This window comes from Carettochelys insculpta, chromosome 3, assembly GCF_033958435.1.
Source record: "Carettochelys insculpta isolate YL-2023 chromosome 3, ASM3395843v1, whole genome shotgun sequence".
Classification (NCBI taxonomy): domain Eukaryota; kingdom Metazoa; phylum Chordata; order Testudines; family Carettochelyidae; genus Carettochelys; species Carettochelys insculpta.
Window position 1 is genome coordinate 47,716,801 of NC_134139.1, and position 25,093 is coordinate 47,741,893.

At 44.0% G+C, this 25,093-nt stretch overlaps 1 protein-coding gene across 1 annotated transcript in view; it reads left to right on the forward strand.

Annotated features, from left to right (window-relative positions):
- Nucleotides 1-628: 628 nt before the first annotated feature.
- GLP1R (glucagon like peptide 1 receptor) overlaps nucleotides 629-25,093 on the forward strand; it is a 97,964-nt gene continuing 73,499 nt past the window's right edge. Inside the window, exon 1 of the mRNA XM_074988403.1 lies at nucleotides 629-712. Coding sequence (XP_074844504.1) covers nucleotides 629-712 — 84 coding nt within the window. The remainder of the gene's footprint in view (nucleotides 713-25,093) is intronic.

Genomic DNA, 25,093 nt, shown 5'->3' on the forward strand with positions numbered 1-25,093 from the left:
AGAAGTCTGCACAGCACTGGCCATATACACCCACTGTAAACAACTCAGACCTCACACAGGTACAACGTGAGGCCCAATCTACCCAACTCGAGGGCGCAATTTCTACATGGGGGGGGGGTGTCTGTTTACAAGGCGGGGCAAAGGGCGGGGTCTAAAGGAACAATGTATTCGGCTGTTGTACACTAAGACGAGCCCGGGGGCTAAGCGAACGACCGGCGGGGCTTTGCTACGCTCCACCCACACACTCCCCTCCTCAGTTGCGCGCCGGGCAGCCCAAGCTACCACAGCCACGCGCCTGAGGGCGGCCTCCCCAAGCTATTGGCCGGACTGGCGGGCTAAGGGCTCTGCGCCCCTCCCCTCGGCTCTTTCAGCAGAGTCGCCGCTGGAGCCCGCTCGCCTCTCCTGTGTGGCGAGTGAGCGCAGGGGCGCGCTGAGCAGGACTAGCCGCTCCGCGCCACACAGCCCGGGCCGGGCGGTGGGCTCCGGGTCCCTCCCGCACCCCCAGCCTCATCCCCCAGGAAGGACTCCCCGCGCTCCAGCCGGCGCCGAAGTTCTTCCAACTCTGCGGAGCTCTCCGCCGCGTGCCGCGGGGCGCACTCTCTGCAGGCTCGCGCGTGCTGTGCGGGACATGAGCCTCTCCGCCGCGGCGGCTCCTTTCCTCTTCGCCTTCTGGCTGCTCCTGGCCGCGGGGCACTCGGTCCCCGTGAGGCAGGTGAGTCCCTCCGCGCTGTGGGCAAGGTGCCTCCCTCGAGCTGGGCAAGGCGTGCGGGGTTAGCCGCCGGGGAGGTGCGAGGTGGGGGCATTCGTCCCTCACACGCGTCTCGCTCCCCCTACCCCGAGTTCGGGGACCTGGCTCTCGAGGGCGTCACTTCGGTGCATTTTCTTCCCGGTTCCTCCTGTGGCCCTTGCCTCAGACCCGGGACTGGCTGGGCGGGGAGCAGCTGGTGCTTGGTCCTGCCGTGAGGGCAGTGGACTGGACTGGATTGGATTGGATGACTCTCCAGGTCCCTTCCAGTTCTAGTGTTCCATGAGTCTGTGCGTGGTGGCAGTGGGGACTGGCTGGTGTGTGTGTGTGTGAGGGGGTAGGGGTTCCTTTGCTAACCTGTCCGAGGGTACACAAGGAGTCAAGGGTGCTTCCCTGCAGGTGGCACCTGATCGCAGCCTGGTGCTGGCCCTAGAACAAATGGTGCTCCCCAGCTTGTTAAACTTTTGAATACCACATTTTTATTGCATACTTAGCTTATATCATGGCTGTGCTCCATGATTTATCCCGGTCATATAAGATGATAAATTTCCCTTTTGTCGCTAACAAGAAAAATAGCACCCAGTGTCTCCAAGCCCAGCACTCCAGATGGTCCCCTGCTCCTGAATCCAGCTCTGTCAATTATTGGGTATGGGGTTGTTCAGGAGAAGCCACAACCACTTCATTTCCATCAGTCTTTGGATAGCCAGGAAACCTGACCCCTCTGCTTCTTGTCTAAATTAAGTTTTTTTCATTAATTCCTTGGCTTGTCCTAAGCTGGCTTTCCATCACTTTCTGTAGCATCTTCCTTGTAACTGTGTGCATTGGGATGTGCCTGAGCACAGGGTCACAGACTGAAATGTGACTACTAAGGAATGACTGGGGGGATGGAGGTGAAGGTCATTCTGAAATATGCTGCCCTGTTATCCGTAGGAGGAAAATCTTTAGTGGTTTTGTAGGACTAGAATAGCAAACTGGAGTTGAAACAAATAAGTAAATTGTAATTCACAGCTCCAGTTACTCTGGTCTCTGTGAGGATACTCTTATTTCAGATTAAGAATGCTAGCTCTATTTCGATGTAATTTAAGTAAGCAACAAAAATGATTTAAATTGTATTTAGGTTTGGAAGGAGAGGATTACCATCTGTGGTGGTCTAGCCATATTCATCCCAGATCACCACTGGGTGAGGTAGTAGCTTTACTGGACGAACTTCTGTAGGTTAGAGGAGACAAGTTTTCTAATGCCTTAATAGCAACTGAAGCAAGACAATCAATGCGGTCTTGAATGAATGATCACAGGAAAATAAGACAAACACTATATTGCCTGGGGGTGAACACTGTGCAAAGAAATCACTGTATATATGATCTATCAGCCTTAATCCTCAAAGGAAACCTGCACAGCACTTTCAAAAGACAAGCCTGCACCCCAACACTCTGTTCCAGCTTGAAGCCCCCTCCTGCATGCAAACTTTCTCCCAGGCTTTGCACCTCTCACTCCACCCTGTCACCCCTGCCCCAGGCTAAGCCTGGAGCCCACTCCCACACACTGAACCCCTCAGTCCCAGCCCAGAATCTTCACTTTGTTATGCTTTAAGCAAAGCACTTGAGATCTTTTATAGGGGAAACTTGGTGAGCAATAATAGCTTTAACGTGTTAAATTATGATTAGTTGATAAATTCTAACTTCATTCAAACCAATTTTAGAAATAATTTAATATAAAGATAATAAGCAATTTGTTAAATATGAGGGAGAATGGGTCACTATGTAATGTCCTGGTGACAACAAAATGTACAGTCAAACTGTATGGTTAAAGAATAACCAAAGCTGTTAAAAAAATCAGGCACCGTTTATTCCATCACCTGTTTTGTTTATTTAAGTCAGAATTTACTTGTCACCTGCTGTAGACCTGCTTTGTGCATGTGTGTAAGCAGCTTTGGCTGTGATGTGGCTCTCAAAATATTTTGATCAAAGGCAAAAACAAAAAAGTCCCTTCTTTGAAAGGTGGCTGGCCCCAAAGTCAGGCTTTGTCCACACTACTTACAGCTGTGCTGCTATAAGGTTTCCCTTGCAGCTGCTCTTTGCTGGTAAGAGAGAGCTCTGCTGTCAATGTAATTAAACCACCTCCAGCAAGTGGGCATTAGCTATTTCAGCCTGAGAGGCTCTCCTGCCAACAAAACACTTGCAACACAAAGCAGTTTGTTGGTGAAACTTATGTCAGCCATGGGGAATGGGTTTTTTTTCACATCCCTGACTGATACGTTTTGCTGTTGCAGTTCCAGTATGGCTCCATGAAGTGACTGATAGCAGGTGCAGAAGTCCTTGCCGGTCATCCTCCTAAAAACCAACACTGACACTGATCCAACAGCTTGCTAACCAAGTTAGCTAATTCATCTCTGCTTTAACTGTAGCATGGGTTTCTAGTAGGAAGTAGGTTTTATGATCATCTTCTCTCAATCTTGACATTCACCTGTTTTCAGTGAAGGTCTTTAAAAGTTGTATGGGGGATTGATTTGAGACACGCTTGTGCACACAACTGGGATTTTTGCATGTTACATGAGATTTTCTGTGTAAATAACAATTCTCTGTATCTGATCAAGAGTTGCCATGTTCTGTCATATTTACTTCCCCTCCTGGTGAAATGGATTAGGCTTTGTTTCCACTTTTTATTGACTGACACAACTTCTGTTTTTCATAGGTGCTTAACCACTCTCTCCTCCACCCACTAGAAGGCAAAAGTTTTGCCATGGCAAGTGGTACTGTAAATGGTTTGCTGCTGGCTGGAGCACAGTGTGAACCCGCTCAGGAATTAGAAATATTTTTGTTGGCAAAAGTACAGGTTGAACCTTTCTAATTTGGAATTCTCTTGCCAGGCAACATCTGTAATCTGGCATGATTTTAGTTAACCTGATGACCATTTACCATGAGAGTGGCCAACCTTCCCATGGTCCCATAAAGTTTGTTTACAGCACCAGTCCTGGATCTTAGTGTTCTGTGCTGTTATTTAGCTCTAATTTATCCCTAAATGTCTTCAAAGAACCCAGTAAGCAGTGAAAATGTTGACAATGTGTTAGACAATCTTGACTTCCCGTGGTCTGGCAAATTCTCTTATTCTGGTCAGTCCCTGAGTGTGCCAGACAAGAGAGGTTCAAAGTGTACTGAAAAACAGTATTTACATTACCCGACTCTTGATGACACACCTGTGTTGTTAAAAGCTGTAGAGTGTAGACAAATCGTAATGTGTCTTCACTTCTCCCTGAGGGTAAGTGAATTTCATTTTGAGGCACATTCCTACTTGTGGCTTGTCCCTGAAGTGATGAGCAGGTCAAAAGCCAGTAACAGGGAGTTGTAGTGTGTGGACTGGAGAGGGGAGAGTCTCCAGGAACAGGGAAACTGTGCCAAAACTACTTCTCAATAAGAGTCTTGACTGGCCCTGTCTCCCCATTGGACTAATACACTTCAGTATCTACATTAGCATTTTCTTCAACTCTCCACCTGCGGCCTGACTAATGCTAACTATAGTGAGAGTGCTAGTGTCCAATGATAACCAATGTCATAATTAGTGAGGAGTGGTGTACAACAGTGCACCCCTAGTTGCTACGATGAGTAGAGCTACGTGCTGGCAGTGTAGCAGTGGGGAAATGTAGATAAAAAGCCTTGTATGGAAAAGGCAGGGTGGATACAAATTATTTTTAAAATGTATTTTTTTTATTTTAAATACTGTTTTTTTTAAATCAAGCTGTATTTAAAGGCCTAAATCTACTAATATATTTGATAGGCTTTGTCTGTTTGTTCAGATACTCCTAAACGGTAAGAGCTGGGACCACCAAATTTGTCCTGCAGCTTCCTTTTGTCATACATTAAAGGTAAGAGTTTGGTTGTGGAAGGAAAACAGGATGTGCCTGGACTGGGATAGCTTCTCCTAAAACCATACGGAAAAGAGACAATCAGCAGGCAAGTGAAAGTGGCTGGCTGGGGCATACCCTCCCACCCTCTACATCTGAGACTTCCCCAACCCTCTGACCCCACTCCCCCCAGACACCCTTTGTTGGCGGGGGAGGGTACTACAGCTCCCCTGCTTCCCAATTCATACAGGGATGTTCTTGGCTGTTCCGCATTCTCAGAGAGCCAAGGAAGTGTGCGCAGTTTGCTGCATTCCTCACTCTGGCTGGAATGTGCATTGGGCAGATGAATCTGGACCTGCCCCAGCGGGGACATGCAGCGCTCCCACAGGTGTGCCACCTGGAGCAGCAGCAGCCATGGAGGGAGACTTCTCAACGGGTCCCAAGCTGCTGCAGTCAGAGAGAGGGCTGGAGCAGTCTGCATACTGAACCTTTCACTCCCAGCCCCACCCCACAGCAATGATTTGAATGAAGCCTGTACACTTTTATTTTCCCAGAACCACGAAGTTAATCACATTAAGAACCTGAGCAATGCTGGATACATTTTCTTGTCTCCTACAAGCTGTGAAAATCACTTATCTTTAATACGAATATAACATTAAGCTGTACGTGTTTGCTGGCACGGAACAGTCAAACCACTGACCTGATGGAAGTCATTGTCTCAGCACTTCAGCAAGTGCTGGTTCCAGGTGCTTAACAAGCTTTTGACAGTGGTAGCCACTTCTGCAAGTACAGGGTATAGTCAGCTACAGGTTGAACCTCTTTAATCTGGTACACTCTTATCTGGCTACAACCATAGTACGGCATGATTTTAGGTAGCCAGATATCCACTTATTGTGGGTGTTGCCAAGTTTCCCCTGGTCCTATAAAGTTTGTTTACAGCCACCAGTCCTGACTCTCAGTGTTCTGTGCTGTTATTTAGCTGTAATTTTACTGTAAATGTCTCCTAAGAGCCCAGTAGGCAGTGGAAGTGTTGGTAGTGCTACTACACAATCTTGACTTCCCATGGTTCAGCAAATTCTCTCGTTTGGCACCAGTCAGAGGTCCCAAGGGCACCGCACTAGAGACATTCAGCCTGTAGTTCAGTGGCTAAATCCATGCAAAATCAGAAACCAGTTAAGAGTTGAAAAAGCAGGAAGACTTGTTTTCCTGTTCCACTCTATGAATAAAAACTAGTTATGAGAGGATGGGGCATACTAGTTCTAAATCTCTAAGGACATGATGATCAGAAATAATCAGTTCAATTTGCTAATTATAGGTAATTTTACTTGCATTTAATAATTCAGTTTTAAACACAAAACATGATTTGAATAATACTTTCTTCTTAGGTATCCAGTATATTTCAGGTTGTTTTGATTAATTTAAATAAAATGTTTTTGACAATGGGTAAGTGAATTTGAATATACAAATACAACTTGAGACATCACAATTTAGTCATCATCTAGTAAATAAGAAATGCATTATTTATCATTTTCCAACAAAATAAAAACATAAACAGTAAGTATATGAATGTAATTAAAGCTGTGTAATTCTCTTTGGCTATGTCTACGTGGCGTGCTGCTGCTGGCAGGGTCATGCAAATGAGTGCACTCCTCAATGCAAATGAGGTGCTAATTTATGAATGGCGCACCTCATTTGCATACTCTCGCATGATCACTGTCCCAACAGAGGCTTCTGTAGTCACAAAAGAAGTCATGTAGATGGGGTTCTGTTGACTAAATCCCTTTTGTCAACAGCCCCTTGTCCCTGACAAAAATGAGGGATAAGCGGCTGTTGACAAGGGGGTTTTGGTCAACAGAATCTCATCCACATGGCTTGTTTTGTGGCAACAGATGCCTCTGCTGGGACAGCAATCACAAAAGAATATGCAAATGAGGTGCACAATTTGTAAATTAGCACCTCATTTGCATTGTTGAGTGCCCTCATTTGCACAACCCTGCCGGCAGCAGCACGTGATGGAGATGCAACCTTTGTCTCAGTTAAGTTATCATTCATCAGGATTTGCCAGGTTTGAAGAAGTTGGTCTGTCCCATGAAAGCTCATCACCTAATAAATTATATTGTTAGTCTTTAAAGTGCTACAAGACTGCTTTTTTGTTTTGTGAAGTTACAGACTAACACGGTTACTGCGCTGAGACTATATAATTGCCTGAATAACCAAATATAATTATAGTATTTCCTCTTAGCTAGCAAAAAGAAGCTAAAGATTAGCATGAAGGCTATTTTAGATACAAACCTATAGATATTAATGGTTACCAACAAGAGAGAATTAGAATTTTTTAGTACAAATACAAAATACTATTAAAATCAATGATTTTGTCAGTGTTTCCTGCTTGCCCTATGTCATGACTAAAATTAGTGATTTAAATCAATCCTCTGGGAGATGGGGTATCTGATATTCTTTATTGCCATGTCCTGTTTTTTACCTACGTATAAATAAAGAGCCAGTTTCTGATTCACATTGCTCCTTGAAACCAGCCATTTTCTTTGGAGTTAAACATGCTTTCATGTTATATAAACATTTTTAGTCCATATTAATCTATTGGCATTAGTACTTATAAATGACAAATCCACTAGTGTATGGCATTTTGAAAGAGGGCTGACTGAAAATGTTATGCTGAACCTTAATATATTCAATATCTCACATTTTATACAAACTATATTTTAGCGACGTTTTAGATAGTTTACAAAAAATTACTAGCAGTATCTTTGTGCCTGAAGCCAGGTGCTTAAGAACTACAAATTTAATTTGTGTAAATCCAAAGAGAAATTATAACTTATGTTTTAGACATTTCTGAAATGTCCTGAAATACTGTTTCGATTGTCATTTTTTTAAAAGTCCAAATATCTTGTGCCCTTAGGATTAGAAGGATGTGCAGTGTTTCTTATGGAGATCTAGCAATGGCCCCTTCTTGTTGCTATCTGGCTCTCAGTTCTAGTCATTGTGAATAGCACAGTATTTAATTCTAAATCTACCACATGACCTGGCCTGTGTTTCTTATTCTATTTCTCGGATTTGGGAAATGAGTGGAAGAAGTAACAAGTAGTTTGTATAAATCTCTAGGTTCTTAAAGCTGTTCACAGGTTGGACGTGTTAGACATGGTCATGTCTGAGATGAACTAGTGGGCAGGAAACAAGTGACAGGTGTGTGTTCTGTGGGGTTCTTCAATGTACTACATGGTGATTGCCCTCATATATAGGAGGTGTGTATTTTATTGGTAGAGGTTCTTTCTGAATGATTGAGAGGAAATGGGAGTTTTGATTGATGAAACATCCTGCTCTGGGAAGAGGCTGTAGATTCAGTAGCTGTGTAGTTCGGCTGAGCAAACTGAGTCTGATGTGACATGTGCATGGGCTGGTTACTGGTGGCTGAATACGTTTTTAAGTAGTGCTGCATCACATTCTGTTCCTGTGAGCCAGACTAGTTAAATAAAGCTTTAATTCGCTGTGTTGATGGTAAGTCCTCCAAGTAGCTAATTATTTATCTGGAGCTGTTATCTCTGACATCAGAGCATCTTTATTTGTTTATTGCTCATGGCAATCCTTGGAAAAGAGAATGTTTCCTTCTGCAATGTCCTCAGTTGCCAGTCCAATGAATTAAAGTATTATATCTTTTTGTGTTCAGTGTTGATAAACATACAATGGTTTAATAGAGACTAGGGTAGGGAAACTTTATTAATATGGTTGTCTCCATGCATGTTATCTTGAGGCAAAGTTTTCGTTCCATTAGTCTTAGGCTTAATGCAAGTAACTTTACATGGTAGCAAATGCCTTATTGCTAGGAAGACAAGGTGGGTGAGCTAATATTTTTTTTATTGGCCCAAAATTTGTTGGTGAGAAATACTAGCTTTCAAGGCTCGCAAAAATCATCTTCAGGTCTGGGCACACCTGTACAGGAGAGAAAAACCCATTGGCTGGCTGGTGCCAGCTGACTCAGACTTGAGGACTGCATGGGCTATTTCATTGCTATGTACACTTCTAAACTCTAGGACCCTGTGTGGTGGGAAAGCACTAGAACTTGAGCTCCAGCTCAAGACTGGAAGTCAACACTGCAGTGAAACAGCCCTGCAATCACAAGCTAGCTGTGGGTTTTCCTTTGCTGTGTAGATATACCCTGAGCGTCACAGCTAAATGCAAAATTGTACAGAGAGTTTAGAATGTGTACTGGCTACTTATACTAAGGGACTATTCACCGTGAAGTGGCCTGTTAAAACCCTGGTAGTTGTAGGACCAAAAGTGGGTTAATGGCTTATAGATTGTTAGAATATAGACACTGTCTAGCAAAGTTATGAATTTAGACTCCCATGCTCGTCTTTTGAAAGTGTGGTGCAGATTTTCTTTGAGGATGAGGACTGGTAGGTCAGATATAGAGCAATCGCCCATAAGTGATGTGGTATGTTTTTAATCATTTTTCCTATGTGAATTCATCATTGTGAGGAAAACTAACTCACTCAATAGCTAACAAAAACTGCATCTCTGAGACATCCAGCATTATGTTAGTGAGTGATGCTGAGCTACAGCATCAAATAAAGTTGTATTAAATTCATCAGGTTTCACCTAACTCTGTTGCCCAGGAAAAGACCTAATTTCAAGACTTACACTCCTGATGCTCTCTCTGCGTAGCCCAATTTTAATGCCTTCCATGACTGTACAAGAATGCATACCTTGTCCAGTCAGGTATTGAATGAAGTTGCTTCATGCCACAAGCCAGAGGCCACACTTAATTTGAATTCTTTAGAGTAGATTGCAGCTGCCCTCATTTTAAATACAGGTTTGCATCTTGAAATGAAGATAGATCCTGATGTGGTACTCCATCTTGTTTGGAACAGCTTCTGCTAAGCACATAATAAATGCAGACTACACTATAAAACTCTGAGTTGCATTTAACAGTGAGAAGTCCCACGGCACCTTATAGACTAACAAATCTATAAACAGATTTGTTAGTATGGAAGGTGCCACAGGAGTTCTTGTTGTTTTTGCAGATACAGACTAACACAGCTACCCCTCTGATACTTGAGCTGCATTTGACTCTTTGCTGCATGCCTGATGTAAATACTCTGGGTGGGATATAAAGAGTATCATGAATTTTAATAAATCAAAATCAATTTATAGATCAAGTGTGTGATAACTTTTTTCAGAAGTGGTTGGGTTGCCTTATGACATGTTTAAGCTTTGTATTCATACACACATACCCTGAACAAGGAAAACAGGTGACACCACTTGCAAATGTGGACCTTAGCATCTTAGTCTGAATCTCTCTGGTCCCTGCTGCCTCATCAAAAGAAAAAGCCTCTGCTCAATTCTGTAAGGAAAATGTCCAGTATTTAGTGGTCTGATGAAAATGGAGCAATCCATAAAGCAGTCCATTTCTTTGAGAGGCTGTAATTCTGGTGCTGCAGGTATTCTCCCTGGTAAAAGCAAGGTGACTCTTTCTTTTTTATCACTTCTACATTTTCTCTTGTTACTTTCCTGGATATTTTCTTTCTATGTTGTTGAAGTTTGGTACAATTTTTGTCTATGAAAGTTTGATATTACTTTTCAAACTGCAGAGCAGCATCTATAGACTTCTCAATCAAAATGAGATGGCCTTGTGAGCTACTCCCCCAAAGTTTGATCTTTCACTTTCATTAAGCTCTCCTGGTTAAGGATGGTATTTGCACAAAGTACACAAGTTCAGAACAGTACAAATTCAAATAGCTAAATTATGGTGGATGGAAAAAATTAAAAATTACAAATATAGAGAACGAGAGACCTATCAGCTGTTGATTGCCAAGTACAGTCTTATTGCAATTGACCATTAACTGATTGCTTCTGATTTTCACTATTAATTGACATCTGTCTCCTAGCTATTGGTTATGTTTCATTGCTACTGTTTATCCCTTGCTCATACACAGTCTACTTGATTGATTGCTCACTGGTAGCTACACCACCCTATTTTTTGGCTGCCACTCTACTGCCACAACATTCTTACTTCCACCCACATTCCAAATTGATTTAAGCATTTTAATGTTGAGCTCTGCTCATGCAAGTTATATTGCTCTATTACATAAGATATACACAACGTGGCTTACAGCTGAGGGTAGGAAAGAGCAGGTCAGCCAGGAGGAATCTTGCTTGCTGGAGCCTGCTGTCATTGGAGGGTTTCTGCGGGGTGGGGGTTATTGTGCTGGGTATTTGGACATTTCATGAGGGACTCCATTGCAGAATGAGCCTGGGTGTTTGGTGTTTGGGTGGGAGTAACCATTTTGCCAGGCCGTACTAGAATTCCTGTCACACTGGTGCTGCACTTGCCTCTGTATGTCACTGGGACTCCTGGGGAGAGACCTCATAGTTCTTAGTGCTTCAGTAAGTTGGACTGCTTTGTTTCTTTCCCATAGAACTGTGGGAAAACTTATCTGTCTTCTGGGCACATGGCAGTGGGAGGGGGGAATTGTGGGAAGGCATGGAAGGGCTGTGTCCACACTACAAAACAAGTGAATTACCAGCCTGAATGAAAATGGAACCTGGACTCTAAGCTGTTTTCCTGGTTAGCCTAGGTTGAAAAGGGATTTTGGGGTCTGGGGAATGGAAGGGGCAACACCTGAGTGTGAGCTCAGACTAACTCTGCATGGGAGACATACCTTAAGGTGTGGTTTGTCTTGAATGCCTCTCCTCCTGCTGGATAAAAGCACTTGATTGTTACATTATCTTTGTGCTAGCAATTGAAAAGTGCCAGCTCCAGGTTCTCCATAGGTTTGACTACCTCAGGCAGTTATGCCCAGGTACCATACTATAGGCTATTGTACTCATTCCTTGCATTCTGTTCAAGTCTGGAAACCGAAGCGTTTTCTGTTAGTAAACCACACATTGCTTTATTTAATTTCAATCCAATTAGTTTAAATCAAGTTTTAAATGTAGCCTGAGAATTGTACTGTTGTTTTGCTGTCCTGAAAAACAGGGTTTTCATTTATACACACAAGTCCTAATTAGGGTGATTGCTCACAGCAAATGCTAGGAAGTTGTGAGAATAAATGATCTTGTACTCCACTGACACTGTGACTGTGGGCCTTGGGAGACCACCTTGAGGTTCCTCAGTTAGTCCAAACTGCAAAGAATGGGGCAGACGGTCTCCAAAGCTGGTAGTTAATTGTAGTGCTTAGATCCACCCTATTAGCCACAAAACAGCTTCTATGCTGAGTATATTGAAGCCAAAACTTAGTTTCCCTAAAAGCAACACTGCCTTTGGGCTCCCTCTGAGACTCTCAAGTTAATTATGAAAGTTCTAGCAATTCCAAATGGTTGCGCACATTACCTCCTAAATTAATGAATATTCCAGATTTGGCCTTAATATACACTTACAGCCAAATCTTATTAAGTACAGTCTTCCCCCGCCTTACGAGGGTAATTCGTTCCTAAAAAACCCCTCTTAGGGCGAATTCTCGTAAGTCGAAAATGTAATTACCATTAATTTCAATGGGAAAAAATGTTATGCATTCCTGAGCCCCAAAATGCACACCCATTTATGCTAAAACAACACCAAATCCCATTAAATCCAGTGCAAGGGGGTGGGCAGGGCAGAGCAGGGCACAGGGAGGCAGCCCGGCCTGAGTGCAGCTTAGGTTAAGTGCGGAGGGGGTGCTGCCAGGGGCTGGCCACGTGGGGAGCTAGGCAGGCACAGGGGGCCCCTGGCTAGTGAGGGGCGATGCCTCTCTTGTGCAGGGCTGTGCGGCGGAGAGGCCCCGCTGGTGGCAGCCGAGGCAGCAGCAGCGGGCGAGCCAGGCGCTAAATGGGAGGGAGCACCACAGATGGCGAGCGGCACCCGAGGCACAGCTGCGCAGGGCAGGCGGTGGCAGCCCCCTACCTGCCTGGGGGGTGAGCAGCAGCAGCAGCAGCAGCAGAGCTGGGATGGGCTGCGCACCCAGCATCCCCATCTCGCAGAGCAGCGTGATCTACTGTTGGACTCTGACGAGTCTACCTCCCCACACCAGACGGCCGCTCCCCCGCAGGGCGCCGCTGCCCCCCTGCATGCTCTCTTCATCAAGACCAATGCAGCCGACTCCATCCCCTCGCTGCTCGCCTACCAGAGCCGCCAGCCTCCAAATCGGTCCTTGTAAATGCGAAGAAATGCCTCATAAACTGAAGTAGGGGTATTAAATGAAACTCCTCATAAAGTCGAATTCTCATAACTCGAATGGGTGTATCTCGGGGTATGACTGTAAAACTAAAATTTATTAAAAAGGAGAAAAAATGTTTAAAAGTTCAGTATACACACAGACATAAGTACAAAGCAGATCAGTTCCATAGTGAAGAAGGTGAGCTTTGTAGCTGTAAAGAATTCTTTCAGAATTAGTCGATAGGTTGTAATCCAGTGTTCATATTCAAGGTGACCCAGATGGTACTGTAGATCTTAGTCTTGTGACTCAAGTGTCCCTTTTCTAAAGCATCAAGTGGATTTGAGATAAGAAAGGATCAAGATCTAAGCAACCTTTATACAATTCCAGGCCTTGTGTTGAAAGTAGGAAGTCCTTAGGTGGACAAAAGACAATCATCTTTAGACTTTGAAATAGACCTATTTCCTAAAAAGTGGGTCTGCCCCACAAAAGCTCACACCTAATAAATTATTTTGTTTGTCTTTAAAGTGCCACATGACTGTTGTTTTATTTCCTAAGTATCATCAGTCATTAGTTACCCAGCTTAACATGAGTCAATTGCCTGTTCTTCACCATTTGCAGGTAATCTGCTACATACTTCAAAGTGAAATCAATACAGCAGTATCCCCATATTTACAGTTGATTTAAATGTTAAGATCTCCTTTTGATCTTTGAAGTAACAATGCAGTATAGACAGGAACTGTTTGATTACATTGCAAACTCTAATAATGCATACATGTAAACATACAAAACCTACAAACAGTATCTACCAATATATCACTAAAGGTGTTATTTATCTTGCAGGATGCGTAACCTTTTTTGGCCATATGTCACAGACACAATCATAAACTGTTTGAGACAATTTACTGTAAAGTATTATAGTGTATACTTATAGGGAAGGGCATAGAAATACGCAAACCTAGACATTAAGGTATGCCTGATTTTTTGGTCACTGCATGGGTGTACTAGGCCCAGAAGTCCCTTGCTAGAGATGCTAAGGTCCTGCCACACTCACCCCAGGAAAGGAACAGTGGTGCTAAGCTCCCCAACCACCTAGAGTGATGGTGCATGAAACCGAGGAGCAAATATGCTGTGCTCCAAGTCCTAAATAAGGGTGGAGGTGAGAGGTGGGTGAAGTGCTGACCTGGGGAAAAAAAGGAGGGCTGTGTCTCAGTGATGACCCGCACTGTTGGGATTGATTTTGCTATTATGAAACTGGTATTATGGTCGCCGTGGCTTACACCACACTACTAAGAGGAGGAATAGGGTTACCCCCAAAAGAAAGAGAAACATCCCCTGAGGTTTTTCTAACTGCCAGTAGTTATCCAAAACAGCCCACAGGTTGGGAAATTCATTGGCTGTTATTTATCCTGATTTCTAAGAGCTGTTATCTATCCCCAGGAAGTGAGAGTTTTGAGTTTTAGGGGATAGGACTTAAGGGTTAATAGGAGAGTGTGATGTACAGATACATACAGATACAAACAAACAAACTGTACAGGGAGGTTCAGCAGACCTCGCTTCCCAGCTGAAGCAGCTTGCTTTCAGAACTTCCCGGTCATTGGGTCAAAGCCCTTTCAGGGGTTCTGGGGCATCTTTGCCTCAGCCTTACACGTGACCCTTACAGGCTCATGAAACTAAATACATGCACACAGTAATACACAAAGCTATGGCAGGATACTAAAAGGAAAACCAGAGATAAAAATGCAAATGCTAACTTTTACTTACGCAGCTGAACAGGTACAGGAACAAAACAACAAAACACTGCATCTGGCTATCTAAGCTATACTGTTACAAATTTCTTCATGGTACCAATAGGTATTCACGCACTACTCTGTTTAACTCGTGAGCAGGTGGGAGGAGCGGTGAAGGATGATCAGTCCTTGTCGCAGACAGCGTCCGGTCTTTTCAGGATTCGGGAGTTCCTCTCCCTCCTTATGTTGTTGTCCCCCTTTATGGTCCTGCCATTTTCTGGCTCCACCTGAGGCCTGACACATCACCTCCTGGTTGCTTCTGCTTCTCTTTGCCTGTAGCCCCTCTCAGCCCCCCTCCCCATTTTACACAACCATACATCTCATGCTTACTTTTTCCTTTTAAGGTATGCAGCTGGTGCTCTAGGCTGCTAGGTCAGAGGCCATGGATCTTTCCTGTATAGGTTTTTCCTGTTTGTCACTTTTAGATGGGGGGGAAGGCTGCAGATAGCACAGTCTGCAAGCAATTCAGTAAATTCCGTTGCTGACTGATTTAGACTTGCCCAATTCACTTGGTTCCTCAGTTCTTGGTGTGGGGTTAGTGGTTTAGCCTGTTTGTGCTGAGGCATATTTCCCTATAACAATTTAAAAGGGTCCCTGCCTCCACCCCATTTACCTCACCGCATTGTTCAAGTGCCCATGCAATTCACCCTAACATGCCCGAGCGTGGCCATTCACTTAAGGATCACAAGGTAATTTTGCACAGAAACAGCCAGTCGGAGGGTTGCAGGCTACTATAAAATTAGCTGCAGTGATGAGACTGGAGTCAGGTCTTTGCTAGAGTCAGAGGAAATTAGATAATGCTTCTGGCTGGACAAAGGGAACTGCAGAACCATGGGCAACAGCAAAACAAAAAAGCAGTCTTGTAGCACCTTAAAGACTAACTATTGCTGATTAGGTGATGAGCTTTCATGGGACAGACCCACTTCAGATATGAAGAATAACTGATAACTGAGAGAAAAAGAACAGGTAGAAAAAATCCTGACAGATCAGCTAGATGGGGGGAAATGAAGGGGAGGGAGAGGAAAGAAAACCTCTCCAAGGGCTTGTCTACGCTAGCTCCCTAGTTTGAAGGGAGCATGGTAAATAGGGTGCTGGGAGTTTATTAATGAAGTGCTGGTACTTCAAAGTGCCTGGGGTACTTTGAAGTCCCTTTACTCAAAATTTTGAGGAGTAGAGGGTCTTCGAAGTACCCGGGCACTTCAAAGGACTGGTGGGTGAGTCACGGCTAGATGTGAGCCAGCACTTTGAAGTGTAACTCTTCGACGTTGCTGCAGGGGGAATTTGCTTAATGAAGTGCTGCATATGCACCGCAGCACTTCATTAATAAACTTCCAACACCCTACTTACCATCCTCCCTTCGAAGTAGGGAGTGAGTGTAGACTAGCCCCAAGTGTCTATTAATTCAAGTGGGATGTGTGGCATCACTGCAAATATTAAAGGTGGGGAAATAGTCCTTGTAATGCCTAAGATAATGGAGTCCATGGTGATAGATATCAAATTTGAGAATGAAGTTGAAATGCTCACTTACTGGTTTACGTGCATTCAGATTCCTAATGTCTGTTTTGTGGTCATTCATTCTTTGGCAAAGTGATTGTCCAGTTTGTCCAATATACATGGCCAAGGGGTATTGCTGGCACATGATGGTATATATCACATTAGTGGAAGTAACAGAATATGGGCCTCTGATTTTGTAACTGATGTAGCTAGGTCCGGTGATGGTGTCTCTAGTGTAAATATGTGAACAGAGTTAGCAGTGGGGTTTGTTGCAAGGAAAGGTTCCAGGATTAGTATTTCTGTGGTGTGACATGTGGTTGCTAATGCGAATTTTCTTGAGGTTGGGTGGCTCTCTGCAGGAAAGAATAGGCCTGTCACTCAGTGCCTATGAGAGTGAAACATCATGTTCCAGTACAGGTTGTAGATTGTTAATAATGTGTTGGAGGAGTTTGAGTTGAAGGCTATACGTGATGAAAAACATATACATGATAACCCTCTTCTGCTGATCTATAAGTAGCTTTCTTTGCAAGAAACCCTGTTGCCAGTTCTGTCCACGTATTTACACTGGAGACACTATCACTGGACTCAGTCACCTTAGTTGCACTTCCTCTGTGTGCGTGTGCATGCCATCATGTGCCAGCAATGCCCTTCTGCCATGTGTATTTGATAAATTGGACAATCACTTTTGCCAAAGAATGAATGAACACAAATCAGACATTAGAATCTGAACGCATGTAAACCTGTCAGTGAGCATTTCAGTTTAGCAGGACACAGCATTCAGCACCTAATGGTGTGCATGCTAAAAGAGATTTTAACACCAGATTACAAAGGGAGACATCTGAACTGAAATTTAGTTTCAAGTTTGATATTTATCACCTTGGACTCAACAAAGATACCAGTTATCTCATACATTATAAGGACAATTTCCCCACCTTTGATATTGGCAGTGACCGCAGACATCCATCCCACTTAACTTAATAGACCTTCAGAGTTGTCTAGCTGCCTCCTGTTCATCGTCTGACTTACTCATGATGACTGCAGCACCCCTTTGTCAGCTGTTTTGATTATAATGTTAGTTATTTTTGAGACTCTGGACAGCATTGTGTTCAACGTGTCTGAGATTGTGTGTACTTGGTGGTGTTTGCGCACAGTGTCAGCCTGTGTACAGTTGTGGAAGATTGTCATTAGGGCGAATGGAGGGAGTCCACATAGAATTCTTCTGTTTTTGGTGTTGGTAGCGGGGATCTAGTGGGTCAGCTTGATGTTCATTGGTGTGTTGAAAGTATTCCCTCAGACAGAGATGGTGAAAAAGGGCTTCACCGTCACCACAAAGTTGTATCAAGTTCATGGAAGCAGTGGGGCAGAAAGTGAGTCCCTTGCATAACAGACTCTTCTGCCAGGCTAAGTTTGTAGTTGGAAATATTACAATATTATCCGGTGAGTTGAGGCTGTCCCTTTTTCTTTTGTAGGGAGTAGAAGTGTTCATTATAGATGTTTTGTTTTGTATTATTCAAGTCCTGTAATGTGGCAGCTCATGTGGAAGTTTGGTTATTGATGAGAGTTTCAAGGTCAGAGAGGTCATTCTTGATCCTTTCCTATTTGTTATACAGGATACTGACCCAGTGGTTCCCCAGATTCTTGAGAGTGTGTGGCACAGTCTCTCGCTGTAATCCATGTAGTACGTTGATGGTAATGGGTTTTTCACTTTCAGTCCGTTGGGTATGGTATCCATCTTTTTGCACTTGGAGAGGATGGTGATGTCTGTCTGGATCTGTGTCAGTTTTTTCACGTAGCTGATAGATTTCCACTCCAAATGGCTAAATGCAGCGCCTTGTATGGTGAGTAGTCTCGGAGAGGACAGTGGTAAGAGAGTTCTGGGCCTGATAAGAGCCGTGAGGTAAGGGGAGACTTTGGGGAAGAAGGGCACTGTGGCTAAGTGTCCCACTGAACAGAAGGCACTTTTAAATGGGACTCTTCTCAGGGTGCCTGGGTGAGATCTGAGAGTAGTGGGATGGGCCTTGATTCCCCCTCCCTCAACCAGTGGGAGATGTAAACCTCCAGCAGGGGATCTGAACTTCTTCGTGGCCCAGATGAAGAACTGGGCCAGAAGGGCCCAGAGAAGGAGAATCTTGGTCTTCAGGGACAAAGTCCTGGGAGCATGGCCTAATGCCAAGGCCAGGACTATTTAGACTGCACCCCTTCTGGTTGGGTTTCCAAGAGGTGAGTGCCAGGTTGCTAGTCACTGCATACTGAATTAGATGAGCGAAATGGGAAGGTTTTGAAGAAGTATGGAGATGGATAAATATCAACAGACACTTAATTCAAAGTGCCTGGATAACCAGCTGTATGTATTCCTGTTTTCCTCATCTTGTCAGATTCTTCTTTGTATTGTCTGTTGTTCACTTTTTGAATGTTTTTTCAGACTGGATTGTGGGGACAGTATTCACTTTTGTGTTTGTATTGTGCCTTGAACAATGGGTCCTTAGTGAGATGTAGGTTTTAAGGCACTACTGCAATAAACAGCTGCTGTCTATAACTTGGTGGTAAAACAAATAGATTAGAGTTACATCATAGTAAGAAGAATAAAGGCAGATAATCCAACATGTCTTCATGGTTTGCGTAGACTGATAACACTGTCTTTATATAGCCTATTTAATTTTAATTGCATCTTCTGACACTATGTCTACGCTGAAATCTAAGGTGCAATTGCAGCATGTGTAGACATAGTGTAGGTAAAACTAGCATGGGTAACATAGCTGAAAATAGTAGTGTTGGTGCAGTCACAAGAGCATCATCTGTAGAAGCGTGCCGAGGATGCTAGCACCTTGTTGTTAGCCTGGCTCCCTGTCTGCACTGCAATTTTTAGCTGAGATATCTTGGGTATTTCTACTCATGCTGCAGTCTCATCTTAAATTGTAGTATAGACATACTCTACATTAACACAAACATTGTTATATATAAGGCTTTAATTGTTCCATAAAATCCATGTGTGTACAAGTGTTACTGCAGATGATAGGGTCATTAGTGTAGAGTACTCTCAGTTTGGGGAGAGATTACCATTCCTCTCCATGGGACATGCTTCTTAAATTGTCTACTCTCTTTCTAGCTCCATCATCTCTCAAGAGAGTGAGTGTGAGCCCTGCCTCTAAAATACAGAGTTTTGCATGCTACTGTATTTCTATGGAGATCATGCTGGCGTAGATTCAGAGCATCTGATTTCTGGGCATGATGCTCCATAAACAAAGAACTAGGATTGCCTAATTGTGAGAAGGTAAATCTCAGTGGAAGACTTAAGTTTAGTGACTGTACTGCACTATCAAGTATCTTTTCTGTTTTAGTAGAGCAGCATTTATCTTTTCAGAAAATTGGTCTGCTGGGAAGTATAGAGTGGTGACCAGAGATCACCAAAGTTGTGGAGAGTCCTCTTTCTGCTGTTACAAGAATGTTTTGATGGTAATAATTATCGCTCCAGACCTTGAGAATTCTCAACAATCACAAACCCCATGAGATACAAGTCAGCATCTTCCTCCCAAGGGCTACACAGTAAGTCTGGTACTGGAGCCAAAATTACTACTTGGAATTTCCTTTCCTAATCTTGAGATGTCACTAGACTAACTATCCTTTTGGCTCTATAATAAGGTCTGGAAATCTCTTGATCAGCCACATAAACGTAGCTAAGAGTTTGGTTTAAACTCTTTGGTTTGATTGCATTCTAATCAATCTTAACAAACAGATGAAAAGTCGGTTATGATACCACTTTAAATATCAGTTAATGGGACTTCACACATCTGTGTCTGATGAAGAAGTGCATGCAATCTGTTTCATGGCCTTAGTCAGACTTCAGTGCTGACCATGATCCTTGAACAGGAAGAGATCGTACTGTGGAGAATTCTGCATTCTAAAGGCCAAATCATGAATCTTTAAGGCAAGAAAAACAAAGATTCAGCTCAAGAATTGTATTTTGCATCCTCCAACTGGGAGACTGAGGAAAGGAAAGGAAATGTTGTCTTCAGCCTCGCCACAACAGGTGGGGCCCATGGCTCTCTTAAGCTACAGTGGTCCCAAGATCCCTGGGGATGTTCTGAAGATATTATTACTGCGTTGTCCAATACACCATCCATTTGCCACATGTGGTGAACTGGACCGTGCAGTGTGCCAACGTGGCCTGTTAGAGCTGCATAAGGGGAGCACCCTCTATGCAGTGCCCCACAACTTGGTGGGACAAGTGCGTGACGGCAGTGGCAAGGCAGCTTCTCCTGCAGCCTACTTGGGGTAGCAGTGCTCGCGGCAGCAGGTCTTGGCACAGCTTGGGGCAGTTCACATGGCTCGGGGTAGCAGGATTCGGCATGGCTTAAGACGGCGCAGGGTGTGGCGCGGCTCATGGTGGCGGGGCTCGTGTAGCTCAGGACAGCTAGTGTGGCTCAGGGTGGCAGGGCTTGGGGCGGCTTTTGTGGAGGGGCTCCAGTGAGTTACCAGAAGTTTGCATGGCAGGGTGGGGTAGGGTGCCTGGCTGGGGGATGCTGTGGCAATTGCTAAACTGTTTGACATCACTGCATTACAACATCTCAAGGTAGGTACACGTTGCTGCCCAGGCATCTCCTATCCCAGGGCAGCAGGACACCAGGCCTGAGGAAGCCACACCGACTTATCTAGTCAGGCCTGTATCGGTCTCTCCAGCCTTCATGCAAATAAGCATGTTTGGTAGTTCAGGTCCCTCCTCCCAAATCTCTTCCTTGGGGTATATGCTCTCAGCCAGAATGTTTTTTTTCATTACACACCACAGAAAGGATTGAACCTCTGAGGGGACGATGTGATGCACCATGGGAAAGGAAACCCAGCCTGTGTCTGAGGTGGGACTTATGTAGTAAGCACCCAAACTACTTACTCCCATGAGGCACCACTGTAGCTTTTCAGAATTGTATTATTTCTGCTTTCAAATTATTGCCAAAATTTTTAAATCTACTGATTGATGAGAGGACATCCATTTTATGACCGGCTCTCTTCACAGGCCCAACAGAGGACTCTTTTGGGAAGGGTGGCAAGCCCAGCTTCTACCCTCTGAGAAGGGAGCAAAGAGTGTAATAGAACAGTGCCTCCCAACCTTTTCCATGACATGGCACACTTCAATGAGACAAACAGTTCCACAGCACGCCCACTTTTTTCTGCTGAGTCAATTGCTCATAGACGTCACATTTACTTACATTTACTATGGCTACGGTTTTACTAGAGAGTTTTGCAAAATAATAGTGTAGTCAACAAGCTAAACAAAGATCAAATGGGCTGTTGAGTAATTGTGTAACTGCGAAAAATTTCAGTGGTTACTTGATTACTCACAGGGGAAGGGATGGGATGTAGCTCCCTAAAGCAGGCTCCTCTTCTTGCCAGCCTGTTGGAAGTGGGATGTGGCATTTAAACAGTGTCACAGCTCCAATAGGCTCCTGCACTCCCACTCTCTCTCCCTCCCCCCCCCTTGCCAAAGTAGGGTTGGAGGGGCAGGCTCCCTGCCAGCTCATTTGGGTCAGAAAACAACATTTCAGCTGTGTCCTGGCACAAACAGGCACCTGGAGTTACAGCATCTCAAGATAGGTACACTTTGCTGCCCAGGCATCTCCTATCCCAGGGCAGCAGGACACCAGGCCTGAGGAAGCCACACTGACTTATCTAGTCAGGCCTGTATCAGTCACTCCAGCCTTCATGCAAATAAGCATGTTTGGTAGATCAGGTCCCTCCTCCCAAATCTCTTCCTTGGGGTATATGCTCTCAGCCAGAATGTTTTTTTCATTACACACCACAGAAAGGATTGAACCTCTGAGGGGATGATGTGATGCACTGTGGGAAAGGAATGGCGCAAAGAACAGCAGCAAGTGGAAACTGACAACTTTTCACAGCACACTTGGACATGTCTCACAGCACACCAGTGTGTCAGGGCACACCAGTTGAAAACCACTGTAATAGAGCACCCTAAGAGGTGGCTACTGAAGCTCTTTCCAGAAGATAGGTGCAGAGGTGTAACATTTGTAAGTGGCTCAGACATTTAGTAAGAGATTTGGCATAACCAAATAAGCAGCTGCCTAGGATTCCATCTAAGTGGCTTCTCCATAGTAACACTGGGGTCATGGAGGTTGTTTGCTAGTAAAATAATCTGATTCTCTCTCCTGTTTCCTGCAGCTTCTGTCCAAATGCTTTCACCTTTGTCCCATTATAACTATGTTCAGGGGAGCAAGATGGGTGCCCTTTCAGGAGATGGAATTGGTACAGAATGTGAGGCAGGAAACAGAGCATGACTGGTGCATTTGTTAGACCAAGTTTCCATGTAATGCCCTGCTTCACGTAGGACTAGGTCTCATGAGAATACCACTGGAACAGCCATCCTATAGTTACAAACAAACTTCAAAGGAGAGCCTCAGGATCCTTGCTCAGTCTGAGCTTTGTGTTATGGTGAGATCTGAAGAGTCACACACTACTTCATGCCCCTTGCCTAACTAGGCCTAAATTAACAATGTTTCAGCAAAACTTGTTTCCTCCTGTTAGAGGGCATGTGTTAGACACTGAAAACATATGCACACACCAAGGTGACATTATCACTGCTCTTTAGTGGGAGCATGTTGTTTTTTGTGTTTCCCTCCAGCATTTAAAGAGAAGGGAAGGGATTGTGGACCGGGGGGAGGGGGGTGGGGAAGAGAGAAAAGAAACCTTGGTACGCTGAGGATGGGATAACACCTTTTAGGCTGGTGGTGTCATGCTCTTTACGTAACTATTCAGAGCTTCGCTACCTAGGTAACGTGCCTTATAAACATCCAACAGTTAGAGAGAGCAAAGCAAAGAGCACCGAGCCTTCCTCTCGCTGAGTCAGAGCAGAAAGAGCTCCTGGCTTGTTTTGTGAGACTGCTCCCACCCACCCCCCATACTCTACAAAATCAGTTAGTGAGCCATAAAACCTTCATATCTGTGCTTGGGAAGAAGCTCTGAATATTTCTATCTCCTATACAGCATTCAGTGTCCTTTTTGTAAGTGTAAACCCCTAAAGAGGGTAACAGCTAACTGCTAAGCACTTTTCCAAATGCTGTTCCCCACCCCACACACATGCCTCCACTCCTGCCATACATGTTCAAATATATACATATATTAAAAAAAGTGTTTTGTGGTTCAGAAGAAAAATCCTCTCAGTTCTTCACCTCTTTCCCTGTTTTGCCCCTTGGCTGTGGCTTTGCTGTAAGGTTCAGTGCCTTATCTTATGTGGTGACTGTTTTCTTCAGTGTAGTGTTGGCTTATCATCGTTAACCTGTCTGGCACAGTATAAGCACACAATGCTTCATTATCCACCTTTTGAGCATTCTTTCTTGTCCTCTTTAATCTAAGCTCTCCCACTCTACCTGGATTGGTTTATGTAATACTTTACTTAAAAATCAGCATCTCAAGCACTTCGTGGACAACTAACTTTCCTACCTCTGGAGGAATTGTACTGACTTTATGGAAAGCTGAAGAGGCTAAGTGACTTCCAAAATAGCACAGCTAGTCATTGGCAGGGCTGGGAAGAATAGTTGGAAATCATTACCCATGTGTTAGAAGAAACTGTGATCTAGTGCTTGTTAAAGTTGTACCCAGGCATGATGGTCATCTCCTTTGGGATGTTATTTGGTGGCTAGTACAGTGGGATTCTACTCCTTGAGTAAGTACCCTGAGCTCTACTGCAATACAAATAATAATAATAAGAATAGGTGGCCCTTTTGTATGCTTTATGACTACTCTTCTCTCCCTCTGCCCCTTACTGACATTTTTGGAGGAGAAGCAGCTGCTGGAAGTAAACACACAGTTGTTTGTTACACTGCTGAGATTGCATGGCTACTCAATGAACAGCTAGAATTGCCACAAAGGAAAAAGTTTTGGGAGAAAGTGCTTCCTGTTGCAATCTGCAGGTTGCTATTGGAAGTCTTGTTGAGCATCTGAAATCTATGAAGTACAGGTTGAACCTGTTTAGGCTGACAACATCCATTGTCCAGGATGATTTTTAGTTAGCTGGATGTCTGCTTGTCATGGGTGTGGCCAAGTTTCCTGTGGTCCCGTAAAGTTTGTGTACAGCCCCCAGTCCTGACTCTATGTTCTGTGCTATTATTTAGCTGTAATTTACCCCTAAATGTCTCCCAAGACCCCAGTAGGCAGTGGAAGTGTTGACAATGCTGATAGACAATATTGGCTTCCTGTGGTCTGGCACATTCTCTTGTTCAGCACCAGAGAGGTTCAACCTGTACCTGCATTTCATCCTCAGAGTTAGGCCTGGTCCATGAAGTTCAGGATCTCTGTATCTAAATGGCCCCAAAGTTTGGTCTGGGATGGTGTCTACAACCAAATGGCTTAATCTGTAAATGTTAATCCATATAAACAATTATCCAGGCTCTTCCAGGATTAAATGCTAAAAATTTTTCCTTCAAGTGATAGCGAAGTGAAGCATAACAAATAGATCTGGGAATATAACTGGCTAGCTCTCAGTCTGAAAGCCCAAGTATGGGCTTTGTGAGAGACAGAGTAATGAGAGGAAGAGAAAAGCTGTATATGTGAATAGCTTAAAATAAAGCAAACAAAATGTAAGTTCTTTCACTCATATTGCAAAAATGTCTTCCAGACACCTCAGTGTGGATAAATCTTGAGGCCAGAGTTGGCAAGTGTCATTCAGGACTAGACTAAGTGGTGTTTATTTCTGTTTGATACTTATCGGACACATCCCTTTCAGTAGTATATATTGTATGTCTGTAACACTCAGAAAGGATCTCAGAGCACTTTACAATCACCAGTGACATAGTCGTAACACACATACTAAATATTATTCCCAACACCACAAGTAGGTAGATGTGGACGAAAGGAGGCCCAGAGATGTAACTTCCTTAGAGTCATCCAGTGGATCAGTGTTTGAATACCTTGCTGACTCCATGATTGTACCAGTTTCACAGCATTAATAGGAGCTGCTTACATGACGCTGGTGTGTTTTGATACTGCATGTTTTTTTGTGTGTGAACAGTGCTAATGGCTTCTGCTGTTAAAGTTAATAAAATATTTTGGGTATTTTGACAATTTAGTTCTAAAA